Consider the following 21,292-nt stretch of genomic DNA (forward strand, 5'->3'; position numbering starts at 1 on the left):
CACTCTCTCTTTAAAACAGAGAGCTAACTATAGAACTAGTTATTTTTAGTTAAATGTTAGTGTTTTATTTTCAGATATTTCATTTGTTATTACTTAAGAAATGGGTTATGTAAAAATATTCCCCAAGGAAATGTTGGTGAAAAGGACAAATTCAGCCTTGCATCATGTTGAATTATTGTTTGGGACCATTTATTTCAACTGTATCTTTGAGAGAACTGGTTTAGTGAGTATGTTTTGGAGTTAGTCCCTTGGAATTCAAGTTTTAGCTCTGCATTTTATAAACTGCATACCTGGTCCAGAAAAGCAGGAACAAAATACCTACTCGTTGGGTGGTGGAGAAGAAGAATGAGATAATGCATGTAACCCTTTCAGAAGAATTTTATACATTAGCTGTTGTTTCTGTAGTAAATTTAGACTTACTGGAAGTATGAAAATACTAAGAAGAGAGTTGTGTAGCCAATGTAAAATGCGTGTTCACTCACAGTATCTAAAGTTGAATTGGCTTAGGCCACTTAACAAGACAGACATTGGTAGCATAGATTGGTCACAAATTCTGGACTTGTTTAAGTACGTAAAGTTTCTCCCACCTTCTCCTTGCCCATGAGGGTGACTCAGGGAGGGAGGTGGCTGGAAGGGAACTGTGGTAATGGGCATGTCTGCTTAGCTGGACAGTGCATGAACCCCATGGCAAGTAAGCTGTGTGGCATGCTAGATGAAAGGTGGCTTTGTAGATAGATACCAAAATGCAGAGAAAACCGTTTCTTCCCAGCTGTCATTTCCCCAAGAACCTACTGAGTTAAGCCAAGGAAAATAAGAGAGGGACTGAAGGTATTTATATCTGACCTGACAGATTGGTGGGAAGCTGAAATGCAAACGAGTTAATAGAGTGTGTGGACTCTTATTTATCAGATGTCATGGTCACATAAGGTTCCGTGGATATTAGGAGGGGCAAACTGTAGAGAGAGGAATTGGGATGGTTTCATGAGGTTGAAGAGGAGTTTTGTACAGAGTGTGGCCTCTGAAGAGACTTGACCTTGAAGGAATGTGCTTTGTTTTGAGTAGACTCATGAATAGTATTTGCTGTTCCATTGGTTTGAGAAAGAATAGGAAAAAAAACCCTCATTTTTGCCATTCTAAAAATCAGGATTGGCTCTTTGTACTGTGGGAGTTTTTCTAAGACTGGTTCTCTCGAAAAAAAAGAAAGAAAAGAAAAAGATCATGACCAAGATTGTGAAAACATAGATTCTGAAAAGAGAGAACAAAGTCACAATTAGAGAAGAGACCCCTTCTTAGTGTCATGTCCCGTCTCCCCCAGATCGATAACTGCTTTTGATTTTCCTTTAAATTCAACCTTGCTTTTATTCATAAACTTCAGTGACCATAGAATAAGAGCTCGCCTTTCCCCCACTAATTTGACAATTTTTCTGCTAATTGTCATGTCAGGTTTTTTTTCTGAGCATCCATTTTATTATTACGTGCTGAAACTATCTCTGTACATGATCGGCTTCTTAATGATAGGATTTGATGTGACAAAATTGATGGTTTCTGCCTTTGTCTCTGTGGTACAGAATTGGAAGAAGTTCTAAAGTTCACTTGGTCTAAATTCCTCCCTTAATGCAGACTTCCTTTTTCTTACACCCTTTGCAGGGGAAGACAAAATACATAGTTTCTGTGTGTTTTTTTAAAATTTTTATTGAATCACCATAAGATACAGTTACAAAGCTTTCACATTTGAGTTTCAGTCATACAATGATCGAACACCTATCCCTTCACCAGTGCACATTTTCCACCCCCAATGTCCCCAGTATCCCGATCTCCCCTCATCCCACCATTCCCCTTGCCTCTATGGCAGACAATTTCCCCCACACTGTCTCTCTACGTTTGGGCATTATGGTTTGCCATACAGATACTGAGAGGCTATCGCATTTGGTCCTTTATCTACTTTCAGCACACATCTCCCATCCCAAACGATCCCTCCAACCATCATTGACATAGTCTCTGTTTTAATGTATTTAGGATGAGGAATTCAGAGTCTTGATATGGCAAATCCATCTATTACTATTCCTAATTCTTAAGAAAGGTCTTCTTCTGCTCTTAGTTGAGATAAATCCATATAGGTCCTTTCTGTTGTCTCAAGAGTATATATGTGCAATTCTGTTTTCTCTGGGTCATTGTTCAAATTTATCAAGATGAATGTGCCCTCGTTTCCTGTCCCCTGACTGGCATTTAAGACTTCAGAATCATTTCCAGGTTTTTTTTTCTTTGAGTTTGATGTTAGTCTCTGGGCTTAATCTCTAGAGCTGTAGCAGCTTGTAAATCACTTAAGTGTGCATTTTTTGTATCAGCTTGTCATCATTGTATTTAAATTTGGCAAAAGTAGAGCAGTAGACATTTAAATTTACTGAAATGGCAAGTGGTACACTTAAAACCAAAGGGATTGTAGTATTACTAGATTAGGGCCACAATTACTCTCTTTAGCACACATGTAGTGTCCCAAAGACTGTACTTACATCATATCTGGGCTTCTCCGAGTTAGTGTTGTACTTAAATTCTTTCCTGAAACATTTAGACATTCTAATTCAGTTAAACATTAAAAGATAATTATTGAAACAGCATCCCACCCCACTCTTAGTTATAACTCGGCATTAAATTCACTAGAAGACTGTGGATTGAGGTTTGAACTTTGCCGGTTTCCTTCAGATTTTGCCTGTTGGGATAAATCACACTGACACTTTCCATTCATTTTTTTTTTTTGTCGTTCCTCCTGAACCTACATGAAAGCTAACAAAAAATTGAATTTTCCATCCCTCTAAAATGCCTTGGCTGAAAATTCAGGTTGCTTGGGACAGTGGATAAAATATTTTGGGGTTCGATTTTCTGTGGTATTTCTGCCATCTATTAAACTGGCCTAAATAAATCCCGGAGGCCGAGTGAAGAAGTCTTTTTCTTTGTGGAAATTCAGTTTGACTGATGTGATACAGGATATGAGTTTAGGGCTCAGGCCCCATAATCATCTGAGTAAGCATGATGTAAAATTGCTTTCAAGAGTCAGGAACAAAAGGTGTAACCAACGTTTGATTTGCGATGCTTGAATTCCCCTGAATGTCATTTCATTCTTTCCAGAAATCCAGGATGAGGCATGACACTACCCAGTCACCGTCTCTTGCTCGGGTATTTTCTGTGTAACATACACTTTGTTTTTGTTTTTCTCAAAAGGCGTTTAAACAGAAATCACCTTCAGCTGTTTCCTGAGTTGCTGTTTCTGGGAACGTCGAAGCTATACCGGCTGTAAGTAGAAATAGTTATTGTTGCTTTGGGTAGTACCTTGTGTTTTATTAAATGTTTATTTGGATCTGTTTCCTCATGCTTTCCTGGAATCGATTCACTGATAGATTAATGGATTAAAAGTTCGCTTTTTTTTCATTCTTAAGGAAATTTATGATTGGTTTTCCAGTCGTTCACGTTGTTTTATTTAGTGTGCATTTAGTGATTTATGCATATGCTGTTGTAATTGTACTATACTTTTCTGGTCATGTGATGATGGAGAGATTTACCTTACTTCTTTATGGGAACTTTTGATTACATTCTGAAGGGAAAATTGCTCTTCATTTTCTCTTCAGCGGAAGTTGGCAGTGCTCTCTTGCAGAATTGGAATCCTTCATATCTGGGTTTTAAAAATATGTATTGTTTCTTTACTCGAGCAGTATTTATTAGTCTGGAAATATTGTTATGAGGTATTTAAACAGGGCTGTAAATTTTCCTCTTAAATATCCCGTATAGAGCCAGAATTCTGAACTCTGCCGTAAGAATGACTGGAAGGCAAAGGTTTCCTATCAAGCACGTCATAGCATGTTATCGGAAGTACTTCTTTGGAAAGAGCATATGGAGTTTCGGGCAGATTCATTTCTTTCCCCCTCTCTGGGATGCTTATTCACTGAGCTAATGCGTAATAGTGAAAACACATTTTGGAAAACTTTTAAAATTAGAATCTCAGCCACATGAAGGATTTGGTACAGATGGAAGATACGCTACAAAGTGTTGGGAAAATAAACAGCAGTGGCTCTTGATATTCATAGTTGTTGTGAAAAGAAGATGGGAATCCAAGAGAATAAATTGCTTAGTGCGGCCCCTGACTGACTATTGGTGAATCCCAGATGGTTGTGCTTGTAGGGGAAAGGGAGCAGATTTTTCTGAACTTGGCTTTGTAGCATCATTGCCTTGGCTGTGAGTCTTCATAGTCTCTTGCAATACAATTCCAGAAGTAGAAAACAATCCTCTCCTTCCATCCCCCACCTCTGCCTCCTGTGGGCAGGATCTCTGTAAGGATGTCCTGATACCTCAGCTCAGGAGAGAAAGGGAACTTTCCTACTAAGCAAAGATGTAACCAGCTGACTCACAGGATCCTGTCGTGCGATTTGACTTTCCTGATAATGTTCCTCCACTGATAAAGTCACTGAGCTGTATTTAGCTCCTGATTAATTAGTCTACTTGAGTAACTTTTTAGAAAGTCAAAAAAACCTAAGACTGCTTTTTAGCAAAGATTCTCTAGGGATCGATTTGACTAAGGACTTAGGATATCTATCAGCTGTTATAAAGATTATTTGCATATGTATAGATGGGGGGGACATAGATTTAGTGTTTCTTCTATGATCTGTTTTAACTTGTGTTTACTGAGGGTGTTTTTAAAGAATCGACATTAAGGTTGGTCTACAATGAGTGCTATTTGGCTACGGCTGAGACAAGAGTGTGCACATTATAGAACAATAGTTTTCAGGGTCAGATCCATAGTACAGTGGGCAGGGAATTTGCTTTGCATGATGTTAGCTCGAGTTTGATTGTAGAACACAGTGTGGTCCCCCAAACCCCGACAGGAGTGATGCCTGAACACGGAGTCAGGAGTAAGCCCTGAGCACAGCCAAGTATTCCCAGCCCCACCCCCCACCAAACATCAATATTTTTCTAGGAAAATTAATCTTTTTCTGTGTAGCTCTGAAAATATGTCACATGGTATTACTGTTATCTGGAATTTAGATTATTAAGCTGCAGGAGCGGGAGGAAGTAAGAGGCATCATTATTTTCTTGTGAAACGGTGTCTGAGTTTTTGTCTAGAAGTACTTGGTTTGATCTTTTTTTTTTTAGGAGATTTCTGGTGGTGTTATCCAGTGAAGACAAGCCCCCCCACCTGTCCATCTCCAGCACCCCTCCCCCCCGACACACACACCACACACATCAGCAAATTACATTCTTCTTGAATAATACCTCATTGTGAATTCTAGGGAGTTTTTTTTCCTTAGGTTTTGTTATGATTTTGTAACTTTCTAAAACTCCTCTGTGAAAGAAGAAAGCATGAGATGTTTAATAAATGAAGGAAACAGGGACAATTATACTCAAAGGCCACCTTTTCTAGGGAATTAAAAGGTGGAAAGACAGCAGCTAGAAAAATGAGATTGGAGTTATGATGTGCCTGTGCGGCTCAAAGGATCCCCGAGGCGGCGGGGTGATGGAAGATAAAGTTGTATTTGCAACAGTGACTCCTTGCAAGTAGAACTCGAATGTTCTGATAAGCCTGAAAGGGAGCTGGATGGATTACTGTTTACCATTAATTAGGATTTGGTACCTGCCATCTGCATCCTTACATCAAGAACTTTTCTTTTTTGATGAGAACCCGTTGTCTCACCTGGATTAGAGTTAGTGGATTGTTGGCAATGCCGTTTCTCTGAAGAGGATGAGTGATAAGCTACCTGTAAGCGCTTTTCATAAAGGATGGCAATCCCTAATTAAGTTACTCAGTCACCATTAAGGGTCTTTAATTAATAATGGTACACAAATTTGTCAAATTGCCTGGCCGGTGTCATTTCCAAGAGAAAGGAGACCATATGAGGTTTACTTTGGATGATACAGGTGCCCCCAAGAGAAATTTTCCAACAGATGGGAAAACATGCACAAGCATAGACATCTGAAGATGTCCTTCACAGGGGTCACTTAAAAAGGAAACTTTCTGTTTGTTTTGGGGCCAAACCTGTGTTCGGGGCTTCCTCCTGGCTCTGTGCTCAGGAGTCACTCCTGATTGGACTCCGGGGACCATTTGTGCTATTTGGGATCTAATCCAGGGCCTCTGGCAAGGCAAGTCCTGTTCCGTCTCTCCAGCTCAAATATAAAACTTTCTTAAGAAGTGACAGAATGTAGGATACAGGATTTGTGAGAGAGAATGGAAAATGTTGGGGCAGTGGAAATATTTGGCTGGTTGTGTAGCGGCAGATTAATCAATTCCAAACTGCCCTCTGTATAAAGCTGCAGAACTTTATACGTCCAGGATTTCTGAAATAAACAACATCAGCATTCGCTTTTGAAAAAATGTTTGCACACTGCTCACCAGTATTGCTACTTCTTTTTCCTACTCACCGTATCTTTTGCCCTTAGTTAAAGCTGATTCTTCTAATAACCAGGGACAAAGTTTTCTCTTTTGATATGTTATTCATACACGGATGTTTGAATGTTACCACTGTACGTTTACATAAGACTAGTTTGATGTACAAAACTTTATGAAGATATTCCTTGCCATTTTGTAACGAATAATGACCATTTGACTCTTGACTGAAGAAAAGATGCCAGGTGAAGAAGTATATGTGCTTTTTTTTCACTCTAAATGCAATATAAAAGCAAAGAGGGTACACTGTATATGAATTATGATTCGACACGGTTGGTTGCTGCTAGCGGCCAAATACGCTTTTCCTTTACTGTCTGCTCCAATTTCTCTTTGGACGGGTTGAGCGAGCACTACATGTTCAGGTCAAGATGTTTGCTCAGAAATAGTAGTACAGTTGCAGCTGTGTTTGTTGGAGCCGGAGACTAGTTTGAATAGCATTACCATTTATCCAGTCCATTAACAGAACTCTGTAAAATAATACTAACTCTGCATAAACTACAGGACAGTGTAATAAAATTACAGGCACTTGTTGACAGATGGAAAGTGTAAGTAAAGGGAAAGTGAAGGAAAGGGCGGTAGGTTGGAGGTTAAAAGAGACAGAGTTTTCTTAATGCATGTGGATGCTCACCCGCCCCGCTGGTTTCCCCTTGACATACAGGCTGCGTTTTGTTTTTTGTTTTTGTTTTTTTTTTTCTCACCAGTTTCAGAGTGGAGAAGAATTGTTCTCTGGACAATCAGGAGCTAGTGAACTGGCGAGGTTTTCAGTGATGTTTGAAGTCGTTTACTATGATGGCTTGGAGTTTATGAGTAGTCATCATACTTATCAGTGGCATTTACAAATCTTCCCGATCCAGGGAACCCGAAAGGTGCCTTACAGTGACTGGGTCCCAATTCTCTACTGGAGTTTGCCACTGCTAATCCGGGATCATTAGAGAGGAATTTCAATGGTAGGACTGTGGTTGAACATTTGGTTATAAATATTTGTTTTGTGGTTTTCGGTTTATTTCTTTGAGTAGTATTATATTTACCCAGACTTCTAACAGAAGCTTAAGTGTCCACAGTGCATTGCAAAAGCTCATTTTTCACTTGTATCTACTGGAAAAACAAGAGAAAGCTAACACATACAAAGAAGTAGATACGTCGCAGTGATTCCTTTGGTCTGCTTAGTTTGGATCCAAACTTTTCCTTTCTGGTCCATGATGAGCTTTGGAGCCACTAAATTGTTTAACACTGTACATAATATTTTTAAACCAGGTGCTCTGTGCCCTACTCACTGTGTACCTGAGACAAATAGATTTTAACCATTTAGTGTGGTCAGATTATGATTTAATTTGGTCAGGTCATGCTGTCAGACAGGATCTCAGATTCTTAGAACCGTTTTGGATAATTAGAATTCTATTCAGAGGGAAACTTATTTTTAATCTATTTAGGAAAAGTTATTAACCATCACACATATTCAAGCTGTCTTTATTTCATTTTTATTCACTACCATAGAATATATTTTGTTTTGCTTTTCGAGCAGTTCTAAGAATAACACATGCTCATGTTAAAATGGTTTAGGCTATCCAGATAATGGAACCAAGGAACTATAAATTATTCATTCTCTTGCCACCCAGATAGAACTTCTAGTGTGCTTGTCAATAATTATCTTAGTTATGTTTTTCTATATTTAGGCACCAAAGCATTTGTATACATGTATAAGAAAAACTTTTTTGCGTGCCCCTAGGGTCTGATATAAGACTTGACCTTTAGAAAGCTTTCAGTAAGTGTTTGATGTATTGAATTAAATCTCTGTTGGGGTCAGAATTTGTAACCAGGATGAGAAAATAGTAACACTGGGAAGGCATGATGAATAATGGAGAATCAAATTAAATTTAAAGGATAAGTTGGCTAATTGGTTGTTTAGTTCCCTTGGATTTACTTTTTTTCAACATGGAAGGGATTTTTCTTTCCAGTAGACACAACAAAATAAAAAATATTTAACATAATCCTATAAGGATATAAAATGAAACACCCAGTTCTCTGGTGTCAGTTTAGTTTCAGGATTTTTTCCCCTTTTGAGATAAAAGCAAAATACAGTCATGGAGTCTCTGTAAAAAATCCCCTTGAATTAATTTCTGCCAGCTTTGATTAAAAGGGTGGGCTTCATGAGGTGTCTGGTGCCATAGTTTTCTGCTTCATCTTACCCGTGGCCTGTGTGGCCCCTGTGACAATAAATCTGCCGGTGGTTGTGCTGGAATTGCAGGTTGTAGTTGCTCCGGTTACTGTTGTCCAGCCAGATCGACGTCATTATTCACCGAGGCGGCTGTCGGGATAGCTAGCTGATCTCTAGTGTGAAGCAGGGAAGCTTCACCGGTAGAAGGATGCAGTGCTTAAGGCCTCCGGTCCGGTCTGTGTTCCCCTTTGGCATTTGAGAATACACTGCTGGTGCCATTATGTTGCCACTTTGCTAAAGGGAACACGTTGATTCTTTATGTTTGACAACAGAGAGCCAATTGCAAAATCCAACCTTCGAAAAGTCTTACCTTTCCGTGATCAAATCTCCAAATCTTTTATAACTTTGGTAGCTTGTTAATCATTTATCATTATTGGAACTGAAGGAATTTGTTCTTGTTGTTTAATAGAGAGCTAGTCAAAAGAGCTAGTCAAAATTATTACATAACCAAAAGTTTTATTTTGAGTAGGTAGACAAAAACTTGTTATATCAATTTCTGAGTTCACTTGAAAGCAGTCAGTATTGCTTGCCATAGAAAGAAGGCAAAACCATTGGCTAGGACTTACTTTTGATTTTTTTAAAAAAAAAACTTGATTTGGTAGATACAAGTCAGTAAAGACTAAGATTGTATTTGAGATTTTTGCCAGACCTTGTGCTGATAATTTTGGATTCAAATGAATCACCTGTAGATGTACAGCTGGAGAAATTCAGAAATGGGGCAGATTTCTGCAGTTGCCCTGCAGTAGATTTGCTGAGTGTGAAAACTAGAGTGGTGTTCACGGCCTAGGGAGTGCAAGAGTGTAAAGGTCTTCCCGCACAAGTGTGCTGAGTGATTGCTTTCCCCAATGTAAATGTTTCTCTGTCCACTCACTGGTCCTCAGTGTATACTGAGTAGGATTTGGAGAATTTTGTGAGAGAAACTGGAGAGAAAAACTGGTGTTATAGGTGGACCCCGTAGAATATATAGTATTTGTAGGCCTTAGTCATTTTTAATATCATATCTATAATATTTAAAGTACAGATAGAGTTTATCAAAAGTGATTGTTTTTCCTCAAAGGGCCTTAAAGTATGTGGTTTGTTAGTATACATTAGTACACATTACTTATGAATACTTTAAAACTTGACTGTAAATCTTAAAATCGCCACTGTAGCAAAATATCTGAAAGGGGTGGAGCCTATGTTTGGATGCTGGAGACCCAACTTTGAAGGACCTTCCAAGCACTGAGCCAGGAGTGACCTGCGCACCGGGCCAGGAATTGTCCTCAAGCAGTGCAGGGCATGGCTCAAAAGCAAACCAAAATTTCCACTGTGATTTCGATATTATAATTTGATGACTCAAATTTATAGAAATATTAATTCTAGGAGTAGCTGTCTTATCCATTGAGTTTTGTTTTATTTTTAACTAACCTTAATATTTTTTAAGACTCTAATATCATTTATATCATAAGAGAGACCTATGAAATACTAGTGTTTAAAAACCTATTCAGGTGTCAGCAGCTCCTCTGCTCCTCAGGACCAAGTTTCTGTTTCTATAAAATAGGAATAATTGTTAACACTTATTTCTTGGGACTGTTTCAGAAAATCTTCAAAAGAGCATCATCAACATTCAAATATGGTAGCAATCCTATCTGTATTATCATCATCCTTCTTGCAAAATAAGATGAAAATAATAGTAGTCACAAATGGTCTCGTTTCATTTTTCCTTATTGCATTAATCTCAGAATAAAAATGTAGATATAAGTTTAGTCACCGCGTGCGTGCGTGTGTGTGTGTGCGCATGCGTGTGTGTGTGTGTGTGGGTGGTGGTGGTGAGGATCGAACCCAGAACCTCACACGTGGAAAGCAAGTGATCTGCCATGGAGCCACATCCCCAGTCTGCTACCCTTTGTTTTCTACCACAATCAAATGACATAAAATGTGCATTTATACCATTTTGTTATAGGTAAGGGAAGGCATACTATGGCCAGAAGATTTTTGATGAGATTGCTTTACCAATTGATGATTCATATAATTTTTAAAAAATTCTTATACATTTAGGAATACAAATAGATGATGACTTTCAAATCCCTTGTGTTAGTCCTCATATTTAGATGATTCTTCTAATGGCACATTTTTCTAAATGACAGGATGAAGATAAATATGAATTAGGTAGGAAATGGTGCATCAACTCCAATGGTGCAGACACTGTAGGTAAATTATTTAGTAAGGTTTTCTTAAGAAACAAAAAAAAAACATTTTTATCACCAGTGATTATTTTAAGATAATTAGTCATTGTTCTCCTAACATATACAATATGTCTTAGGGAACATTTTGTCATTTTTAAATAAACTGCATCTGTGATTTTGTGTATCTTTAGATTAAAAATTATGTCAAAGTGCAGGTGCTTCACACTTTGGATTTGTACAATATTTGATAGTGAAATAGATTTGAGCAAATGCTATTTGTTTTGTTTATATTTTAATCCCAATACTGATCATAAAAACAGAGCATTTCACATCACATGAATGTGATGTATTATCTGTGGCCCATTACTGACTTCCTTCTAGGGGATCAACCTTAAAATATTCGATAAATTATAATATAAAAAAACACTGGACGGAAGTGTGAAAAGAAAAGTCAATTCTAGCTAAAAAATCGGTGAAAAGTAAAAAGATCAGTTAGTGACAATGCCCATGATTCGGGGAACGGCACGGTGGTGTGAAATGTTATTAAGAGAACATCTGTGCCTCTTAAAATGTCCAAATGAATGTGGACAGCTAAGTATGGCAACTTGATTTAAGTGTTTTTTTTTAAAAAGAACTTAAAGAAAAGAGAAATAAATAAGTCTGGAAATAGAATGGGAAAAGATAGCTTTGCCCTGTCATGATAGGTTTCTGCTACCACTGAAAGATTAAAGCTTGCAGTATGTGAATGGCTGAGAACAGCACAGAGAAAGGTTGATTGCTTCCCCTCCAACAGTTCCAATTGATTGAAAAAAGCCTAATTTAAAGTTCTGTTTGTTCTATGTCTTAAACCATCAGGATTCTCTTTTAGGACCCGAGGAATGCTCCGGAGGAAAAAGAATCCCAGGATAAAAGTCATTGCAAGCCAACAATTGTCCCTAATCCTCACAAAATGCTGGAGAAATTAAATTTATTCTTTATTGCTCGAAGTGTTACCTAGGTCACTGAGCGATGGGAAAATTGGGCTGGAAGTCGAGTGGGTGCAAGCTTTGTTTTGTGTCTAGATGCTTAACCTTAGACACGGACACGGCATCTGAGAGTGTGGTGGGAACTTGGTTCAGAGCCTCAGCACCAAGACTTTTATTACCCTGGTTTTATAATAGGCTGTGCTGTCAAGAGATGAAAATGTCGTGTTTACCTTTCAGTGTTAAATGATCATTTAATTAACACCTAAGGGGGAAAAAAAAACCTGTGAAATTCTTAGCGGCTTTTATTCTTGGTTTCCTGGGAGGTTTTAATATCCAAGTTTCATTGAGATTTCTGTTTGTGAGTAGTCGCACAAAAGACATTATAAACTTTTTAAGGAAGACAAACAGTTCAACTTTGACCTTTTTTCTCTAAAATATTAATTTAGATTACATTTTAAAAGTGGTATGCTATTTGAAAGGCTTTGAAAGTAATATATTAAAATATGTCTTAATTAAACACTTTATTTTTGTGTCAACATCTGACTGCTATTACTCTGCATTCTAAATCCTGTATTTTAAAACACTTGAAATTGCCAAGTAATTTGCTTTAAGACATTCACATATTTAGAGTGCTATTTATATATCTTTTATATCTTTTAAATTCCTGCTGTATTTAATATTTAAAAGAAAAGTTCAAAATAGATCATCATAGGCAAGCTAAAAAGTCTATTGACAAAAGCATATCATTATTATTACATTATTACCATCAGGAATTAGAGAATGGTAATTTAACAGAAGAGAGTTGATCATAGGCAATAAGAAGTATAATGATATCATGAAATTGCAGTTCATTTGTTATGAAAAGATTAGATGTTATCAGATGCTTCAAATGATTCTTGTCTTTTGTGAAAGTAATTACTTTAAAATTAGTGCCCATGAGGCAAGTTGATAACATTGGAAATATAATATGTACGACCCAGGTTCGATTCCTCCGCCCCTCTCCCAAAGCCCATCAAGCTACAGAGAGTATCTCACCCACACGGGAAAGCCTGGCAAGCTCGCCGTGATGTATTCCGTATGCCAAACACAGTAACAAATGTCACAATGGAGATGTTACTGGGCCCGCTCAAGCAAATTGATGAACAACGGGAGGACAGTGACAGTGACAGCAACTGACAAGAGTAGCTATATTCTTAGTAATACTTTTTTTAAAGTTTTGAAACTTCTTTTATTTTATTTTAATATGGAACTTTATATTTCAATATATGGAAACTGAAAATATTTACTGTTGTTAAAAGCTTCTACTCTTTGGAGAAATAAACATGATGTTGCATTATAAAAATTTTCTAAATACACACTTTTAATTCATATGAAAACAAAAATGTTTCCTTTCTTTTAAGTTTTTTTTTTTTTAAATTTATTTATTTATTGAATCACTGTGGGAAAAGTTACAGAGCTTTCGGGTTTAGGTCTCAGTCATGTAAATATCAAACACATTTCCCTTTACCAATACTTATTTTTAACCCCGAACCCCAATAGACCCCCACCTCCCACCCCTCCCAATTCTTGTGAGGCAGATGAGTTCTAGTTAATACTCTATCTACTTTGACTAGATAGATTGTTTCGATAGAAGATGCACAATTATTGTTTAGAGTTTACGACCCACCCCCCACAATCAGATATGCTGAAACAGCGTTGTGAAATGATTTGCTTTCTACAACTTGGTTTAAGAATAAAATGATGTCGCGCGGACGCTTTACTTATTGACCCTGGAAGAATTTCTATTAAAAGTTAGATAGTTAGGAGACTGGCTTCTGTGCCCTGGAGTCGTGGCCGTGCCAGAGAGCCGCTCGTGGGGGGCAGCTGGAGACCTCGGTGGGGCGTGGGGGACGGCCCACAAAGCCCCCCTTCCCATGAGGTCCCCGCCGCTTCCGCCGAGCCCGGCTCAAACCTGCTGTCCACAAGGCTCCCGTGCGGCCACCATCTTTCTTTCCAGAGAGGAGCGGGCGGGCCGGTCAACGCCCTTTCCCCTCGGGGCAGGCTTGGTGGCGCGGTTTAACACATAGTCCATTTGCTTTTCTGCTCCAAGCTGCTGGTTCTCTGTGCTAAGCCCTTGTGCCTCCGGGGCCGTGGCCGTGCCGGAGAGCCGCTCGTGGGGGGCAGCTGGAGACCTCGGTGGGGCGTGGGGGACGGCCCACAAAGCCCCCCTTCCCATGAGGTCCCCGCCGCTTCCGCCGAGCCCGGCTCAAACCTGCTGTCCACAAGGCTCCCGTGCGGCCGCCATCTTTCTTTTCCTTTCTTTTAAGTTTTAACTTTCAGTGCCTCAGGATAAAGTCTGCTTTCTGTATTATTCATGGTAAAAGAGGGCAAGAAGGATTTAATGCTATTTAGATCTGTTAATAGAAAACCCTGTTTGGAACTAAGATTTATATTCTCATTTAAAAAATACTCCTGAACATTCTGTGGGCATTTGGTGAATGCTATATGCTGTCCTCACTTCTGGCAAATTTCAGCTTTTCTTCAAAACTTTCCTCAGATTTTTAAAAGTCTGCGTTGGTCCTCCCTGCTCCCAACCCACCTGGCCAAAGCAGCTTTTTTAAACCTGAATCTAGTAATAACAGAAACCCACAGTAGAATTATTTCTTTTAGTTTTATCTCTTTTACATTGAAACCCACATTTGCATTGAATTCCAAGACTCGATATATTCAGAATTTAAGAAGTAGGTAAGAGAAAAAGTGCAGTAACAGAACTGGTTATTGAAGGTGTTCAACAGCCAGTGTATCCCAAATGATGCAGTTCACAAACCCAAACGAAGATTTCTAGCTAAGCATATGTGTATGAATGCTGGGTCAGTGTGGTAGGTTGTGGGTGCTGAGGATACCCAAAGAGTAAATATTTATAGACATTATCATTTAACGTGGATAAATATATTACTTTTACACTATCAAATTCATTGTTAGACTTTTATGCTGATCAAGTCAGTGTAGAGATATTATACATTAGTTATTTGATTGGAAACTAAATAAAAGATTGCTGGACTCCTTTTAGATAAAATTTTGAGATTTCTCTCTTAAGATACATAGATAGAGACTGGAGAAATACTACAGTGATGAAGCCGCTTGCCTTACATGCATCTGACCACAGTTCTATTCCCTGCACCACATGTGCTCCCCTAAGCACTACCAGGAGTGGCCCCTGAGTACAGAGCCAGGAGTAAACCCTGAGTCACACCTGGTATGGACCAAAATAAAAGAAAATAAAATAAAAATAAAAAGAACAATTATGCTCGAACCCATATGTTTGAAAGTTATTCCACTAATTTGCTGTGTATGGTGCAACTGGAAGTTGGGGTGTCGGGGAAAACATTGTTCCTGCTTTGCACTGATGAGTCAGATTCATTAAATTGAACCCTTCTTTGGCAAAAAAAAAAAAAAACCCTGATTCCCCATGCCTACTGGAATTTTGGTCTCCTTTACCTCAGCGTTTCTTTGTCTCATCTATTCAAGCCAGACAAATCCTGCTTGGAAATTCTCTGCACTGCTAGACTCTTTTTTTGGCCTTTTTGCCTTCCTCATATAAGCCTAAATCCCTCTCTCCCAAATTTCTTAGTGTTGTAGTTACCTTTGATTGATTACTCCTCATCATGTTTGGTTGCAGGATATATTTGACTCAGAAATGTGTATCCCTGAGAATGTCACTCAGTTACCTCCCTGAGTCTCAGTTCCACCTCCAATAAAATGAGGATGTTAGTGAAATTATATCACTGAGTTGTTTCCTCACTGTGTGGAGTAAACTTTTCACTGCATGAAGAAGGCTTACTGTGATGCTTGCCATATAGTAAGCTCTATGTACTTTCTATGTACTTTGCTTTTATTATGATTACTATTATTCTGTGACATCCTATGCTGTTGCATCAGAATCTCTGGTCACAATATTTACATAAATATTGCAAAGGCTCTTGTCTGACGTGTCTTTCTTTTATAGCCTAGTGCAGATGGTTTAATAAATACCTTCTGACTGAATTCTTAGTGGAAATTAAGCTTGGAAAATACTAACAGTAGCTTGAATTTGTAATGAAATGTTTTATAGCCTGGAGATAACATTGAACCCAGCAAGTTATGTTTGACATCTTTTGTAGGTTTCTAGTTTTGCTGCTCATAGATAAAGTTCAACTCAGGTACTTCATCTTTTTAGGGGGAGTTGGGATGGGTATTACTTGATGCTTTTAGGGGGAATGTTGCCCCTCACCTGAGAAGTGCTCACGGATTACACCTGGCTTTGTACTCAGGAATGACCCCTGGAAGCACTTGGGGAACCAGGTGGGGCTAGGCATCAGATTGGGGTTGTCTGCATGCAAGGTGCATTAGCACCCGTGATATTTCTCCGGGCCTTGATCTTTTTGGAAGAACAGTTTCTTGCTTATGAAAGGACATAGTAGGTCTCGTAAGAGGAGACCACTCCTCTGTTCATCATATAATTGGAATGTAGCACAAAGTCTGTAAATGATGCTCACATATAGAGAAGGAGGAGATTGGAGTATGTCAAAGACTTGTCTAGGCTCCTTTTCCAACGCTATTTGCAAACTCATCGCAGGACTTGTGAGAATGATAATGATGGAATTATTCATGGTAATAAACTAGGAATTGGAACATTGAATCGTAGATCAGTGATTTTGAGATTGTTGTCTGTTTTATGGGCAATGAAAAAAATCAGTGACTTTACTGGATAAATGGAGCCTGCTTACATTTTTGCACGACTTTGCTATTAAGTGGAAACGGTTGGAAGGCTGGTTAAAAATAATTAAAGGAGATTTAAGGGTTACACACTGTTGCATTATTAAGTGGTCATCCTGATACTTGGTAAGTATTCAACAGGAGGTAAGTGGTGTGCAATTGAAGTCGTTTCAACAACCACCTGCCTCTCCAGACATGAATAATGTAGCATGAAGAAATCCGTTCAGATTCAAACAAGGCAAACTGTCAAAGAATAGTGGAGTTGGGCTCTGCAGGTTTGGCGGTGCTGTGTTGCTGTGTTTGCGATTGTACAGACTCGAGTGCAAGGGCAATCCTTTTCCACAATTCTCCTTACCAAACGCATTGTGCATCCTGCACAGTCAATTTTCTTCACCTTTTGAGGAGAACAGGACCTGAACAGCCTGGCGGGGATTGTGAGCTGGTGTCTGTTTCTCTCGGGCAAGCTCACTTGCCCACTTTGGGTTTTTTTTCCCTTCTCTTTTAGAGGAATGAATTCCACACCTAATGAATAGTTTTAAGGAAAGTTGTTAATCAGGTACTTCAAGTGACCACCCTGGATTCTTCTTTTATTACACAGGAACGTGATGAATGAGAAAGCAACAGAGTTACATTTGATAAAAGGAAATACCTTTTTTCCTCTCCCCACCCACTATGTAATCCCCTGGAATTTAGCGGAGGGAAATTACTGCAGGGACTCCTGTGTTTGAGAAAGCCAAGTTGTAGGAACAAGAACACTTAGAGCCATGATAATTGTGTTAAAAATCACAAAGTATATCAGTCATCACATTTCAAGGCAACAGTTTTTACCTAAGGAGGTCTGGAAATGTTCCCCCCTCTTTTTTTTTTTTATTCTTGTCAATCTTACAGCAAAGTGTTACATAATGAGTAGCACTAAAGTGTTATCAACATTTTTGGGTTCTTTCCTGAGTTATTAGATAACATCTCTTGTCCTAAGATTGTAGATTAAAATCAAATATAGAACTGGATATAAATATGAGGGATAAAAAACAATGTAAATATTATTGGACCAAAAAAAAAATTAAAGGACAAGTGTTATTCTTTGACCCCTTCGCATTCAGCAACCGCATACTCATGTACAAAGGGAAGGGTGATTGAGAGAAATGAGGGAACAGGTGTTGCTTAATTTTTGAAATTAAGTAATCCTATTCACATTTAGTAAATATGTTAGATTTAATTATTTCCAAGTATACTTTTATACCCCGATAATGTGTATCAGGCTCAGCTTACCCAGGACTCTCTGTCATATTTTTATAAATTAATTGCTTTAAGATTTCTGAAGTGCAGTTCTTCAGTTTTTCCCGTGTATTTGTTGATATGCTGAGTATTGGAGAGTAATATTTCGAAGCAGTGAGTGCTAAGGTCTGTTCTTCCTGAGAGGGAGAAGTAATCTGTGGTCAACTGTTTTGGGAAGTCAGGGGCACCTCCCCCACCCCCGCTGAGTGCAGACATGTTTGTGTATTAATTTCCAAGTCATCATACCATAAAGAATCTGTTCAAACCTTTGAAACTCGCCTCCTAAAGTTACTGAAGTGTATAGGCCCCGTTTCCTCTGCTACGCCCACTTACGCCCCTTCACTCAGAATAGCCAGGCACACCTTTAGGACTTTAACGGTACCCAAAACCACCTTTTGTCACTGAGTTTTTTTTTTAAATACAAGCTATTTTAAACATGGGAGGTCAGCTTGAAAATTATTTTTCGTGTACGTGCGTGGTGACTTTTCACCATGCGTTGGCTTGATATATCTCTCTTATTTCACTTTTTTCCAGTCATCTTTGGGGTGAGCTTGCCATTCTTTATTCCCTTGTTCTTCTCTTAGCCTCTGACTCTACACTCCGATTGTCTTCGTCTTAAGATTCTGCGGTAGGAAAGGATAGTAATGCACTTCAGGACATTGAGCTGTGATGCAGTGTACTCCAATCCTCTCTCATCTGGTTGATGTTTCTTTTTAGGTCTTTTTTTTATCATCTGTCCAATTGTCATCATACAGGGTATTTTATTTATTGAGCTGGTTTCCTGTCCCACATAAAATGGAAGCTTTGTAAAGCCAGGCCATAGTGGTGGGTGCATATTGGTTAACTGAATCATAGACTTGGTAACAGGCTGATGGAATTTGAATCTTTGCCCTCATCTCTGAAGATTGTTTGCTGTTGTTTTCTGAGTTAGAGGCATTTGGATGAAAAGTGAAATTTTGCAGATGTGCTACGAACCATGTACTCTTCTTTCTTTCTGCATGTTTCAGAAGTTCTCAGATTTCCTGGAAATCTCTTTCTAGTCTTGCTTCTGAAAGGTTGAAATTTTACCTGGTTTGGCTACTAACCTGGCCTTGCATGACTTCCCTCAGTAGGGACGGCAGCATTATAGTGGGCTGACTCCACCCTGCCTGAGGAATGGGGCCTGTCTTGTCCAGTCCATTCTGTATCCAGCATCTCGACACCTTATGATAATGCATTTTTGCTCACTTAAAAAAAACATGATTGATGCATAGAATTCTAATCTGTAGGTTTTTTTAAATGCTACTTTTTATTTAGTATATTATAGGCCTTATTGAATGTTTATATTAGTAGTTGACTAACTGGGCTGGAGTGATAGCACAGCCGGTAGGGCGTTTGCCTTACACATGGCTGACCTGGGCTTGATTCTTCCACCCCCCTCGGAGAGCCTGGCAAGCTACCTGAGAGTATTTTGCCCACACAGATAAGCCTGGAAAGCTACCCATAATGTATTTGATATGCCAAAAACAGTAACAAGAAGTCTCCCAATTTTTTATCAGATGTTACTGGTGCCTGCTCGAGCAAACCGATGAACAGTTGGAGGATGTTGCTATAGGACAGTGCTACAGTGCTACTTTTTATTTAGTACATTATAGGCCGTATTGAATGTTTATATTATCATTAGTAATTGACTAATGGGGCTGGAGTGATAGCGTAGCGGGTAGGACGTTTGCCTCCACGTGGCCAACCTGGTTTCGATTCCTCCACCCCTCTCGGAGAGCCCAGCAAGCTACAGAGAGTATCCCGCCCACACGGCAGAGCCTGGAAAGCTCCCCATGGCATATTCGATATGCCAAAAACAACGAGTCTCACAATGGAGACATTACTGGTGCCTGCTCGAGCAAATTGATGAACAATGGGAGAACAGTGTTACAGTGCTACAGATGACTAAGAAAATCTCTTCTGGATGGCTTGAAGGCTTGGGCGTGTTCAACATTCATATCTGTCTGTCTTGGAACAGTTCGCACATACCATGGAGAAATGCTGAAAAGTAAACAATAACAATGTCCAGAGGCATTTTTTTATACAAAATGGACACTAGAAAATATTTGAAGCTTTTGTTTTGTGTTGGGCCTATTTCCAGTGGTGCTCGGGGCTTACTCCTGAGTCTGTGCTCAGGGCTCAGTATTGGATGGCTCAGGGTAGCAGCTGGTGTCCTGTTGGACCTGCCTAGATAGCATGCAAGGCAAATACCCTGCCCTCTCTACTATTTCTGCCTCCCCTTGAAGCTGTTTTTAAGTATTTTTTTGTTTGTTCTTCCTGATAGTATTTAAGGTTTAAGGAAAGTATCATCAGTATGTTTTCTAATAATATGTCTTACATCAACATGAGTAAGTAAGCATTGGTGGATTTTGCATACCAATTTTCTCACTGTAATAGTCAGTTCTGTGAAAGCCTGAGGGAAGGCTAGTCTACAATATTGTTGATGGCTTTAATCAGTTCTTCTCCTAATATCTTATACATTTTTGTGTGTGACTTTGTTTAATCTGCAAATAAGACAACCTTGTGACCAAATCACCACAGACTTGAAATTGTTAAAATGAGAGGCACTAACTGAGGCAGCTGGGTTTATTTCATCCCTTTGTGTTCATTCAGGGCTTGCTAAGGCAGCTGACATTATTTTTGTGCATTTCCACAATCCTTTGCCATTCTGGAGCACATTTTCATTAGGCTCTTGTGTTTGGCCACTGTATTAAATCCAGCAATTTATTCCTTTCTACTTAAATTGTCTTCCTGGTACAAGGGGTGGAGAAAAACTCACAGCGCCTGCACATAAAAGACCATTATCTTATCTGAGCAAATCTAGCCCCACAAAGACAGTGAATCCTGACAGCTCAGCTGGGAAGCCGAGAATGAGGGGAGTGTGTCCTGGGGGGCATGATTGTGCGTCCTTGACGAAGCGCGGGCATTGGGTGGTGGTGAGTGAATCTACCTTGCAAAGTTGGTAGGCAGAGTGGAGTTTGTATTTAGAGAGCGTGATGGGTTTATAATCTTGATTTAGTTGCAGCTTGAAAAAAAGACTCAGGAGACCACCACTACCCTTTGTTATGTTTCTTGCCTAAAATCAAAGCACTGTTTTATTTTTATTTTTTTTTTAGTGGGATAAACACACTGACACTTTGTGCATATTGCTGGAGGCAGGCTGTAAAACAAATATGTGGAAACTCCCTCGCTTTACTCTAATGCGGCCTTTCTCCCCAGAGGAGAATTGTTTTCTGATTGGAGGCCAGCGGGGATGAGGCTGGAAGCCTTGAAGTCAGCTGCTGAATTTCCCTGAATTGAGAAGGGAACGCACAGGCTCCTGGAACTATTTTATTTACATGGATAGTCACTCATTGGATCTTCCTTTTTAAAAGTTGGAGAAGGAGGTTGGGGCCACAGTTTTTGGTGCCCAGAGCTTACTCCTGGATCTGTGCTCAAGTAGAGCTCGGGTACCTTATGGGGCTGAGTATGGAACTCACTCCCTAGCTCC

At 39.2% G+C, this 21,292-nt stretch overlaps 1 protein-coding gene across 4 annotated transcripts in view; it reads left to right on the forward strand.

The window, feature by feature from the left end:
• Positions 1-21,292, forward strand: part of SLIT2 (slit guidance ligand 2) — a 360,390-nt gene that overhangs the window by 14,012 nt on the left and 325,086 nt on the right. For all 4 annotated transcript variants that reach the window (XM_056130354.1, XM_056130351.1, XM_056130352.1 and 1 more), the window contains exon 4: positions 3,217-3,288. In XM_056130354.1, the coding sequence (XP_055986329.1) occupies positions 3,217-3,288 (72 nt within the window). The remainder of the gene's footprint in view (positions 1-3,216; positions 3,289-21,292) is intronic.

This window comes from Sorex fumeus, unplaced genomic scaffold (genome assembly GCF_029834395.1).
Source record: "Sorex fumeus unplaced genomic scaffold, SorFum_2.1 ptg000077l, whole genome shotgun sequence".
NCBI classification, from domain to species: domain Eukaryota; kingdom Metazoa; phylum Chordata; class Mammalia; order Eulipotyphla; family Soricidae; genus Sorex; species Sorex fumeus.